Raw genomic sequence first — 855 nt, forward strand, 5'->3', positions numbered from 1 at the left:
TTGGCTCCCTGAGCAGCGCCATGGTGGTCAGCAAGAACAAGCGCCTTACAAAAGGCGGCAAAAAGGGAGCCAAGAAGAAAGTGGTTGATCCATTTTCTAAGAAAGATTGGTATGATGTGAAAGCACCAGCTATGTTCAATATAAGAAATATTGGAAAAACATTAGTCACAAGAACTCAAGGAACCAAAATCGCTTCTGATGGCCTCAAGGGTCGTGTATTTGAAGTGAGTCTTGCTGATCTGCAGAATGATCAAGTTGCATTTAGAAAATTCAAGCTAATTATTGAGGATGTCCAGGGCAAAAACTGCCTGACCAATTTCCATGACATGGATCTTACCCGGGACAAAATGTGCTCCATGGTCAAAAAATGGCAGACCATGATTGAAGCTCATGTTGATGTCAAGACTACCGATGGTTATTTGCTTCATCTATTTTGTGTTGGTTTTACTAAAAAACGCAATAATCAGATTCAGAAGACCTCTTACGTTCAGCATCAACAGGTCCGCCAAATTCGGAAAAAGATGATGGAGATCATGACCTGAGAGGTTCAGACAAATGACTTGAAAGAAGTGGTCAATAAATTGATTCTAGACAGCATTGGAAAAGATATAGAAAAAGCTTGTCAGTCTATTTAACCACTCCATGATGTCTTCGTTAGAAAAGTAAAAATGCTGAAGAAGCCCAAGTTTGAATTGGGAAAGCTCATGGAGCTTCATGGTGAAAGTAGTAGTTCTGGAAAAGCTACTGGGGATGAGACCGGTGCTAAAGTGGAACGAGCTGATGGATATGAGCCACCAGTCCAGAAATCTGTTTAAAATTCAGACATTCAATGGTGACAAATAAAAAATCTTATTT

At 40.0% G+C, this 855-nt stretch overlaps 1 protein-coding gene across 1 annotated transcript; it reads left to right on the plus strand.

Moving 5' to 3' along the window:
* LOC101671096 (40S ribosomal protein S3a-like) lies at positions 1-566 on the plus strand. The gene has a single exon (XM_045075331.1). It carries the CDS (start codon positions 21-23, stop codon positions 540-542), a length of 522 nt encoding a protein of 173 aa, XP_044931266.1. The 5' UTR covers positions 1-20; the 3' UTR covers positions 543-566.
* Positions 567-855: the final 289 nt, after the last annotated feature.

The sequence above is a fragment of the Mustela putorius genome, unplaced genomic scaffold (genome assembly GCF_011764305.1).
Source record: "Mustela putorius furo isolate JIRA1106 unplaced genomic scaffold, ASM1176430v1.1 tig00000083_pilon_pilon_pilon, whole genome shotgun sequence".
In the NCBI taxonomy this organism is placed as follows: Eukaryota; Metazoa; Chordata; class Mammalia; order Carnivora; family Mustelidae; genus Mustela; species Mustela putorius.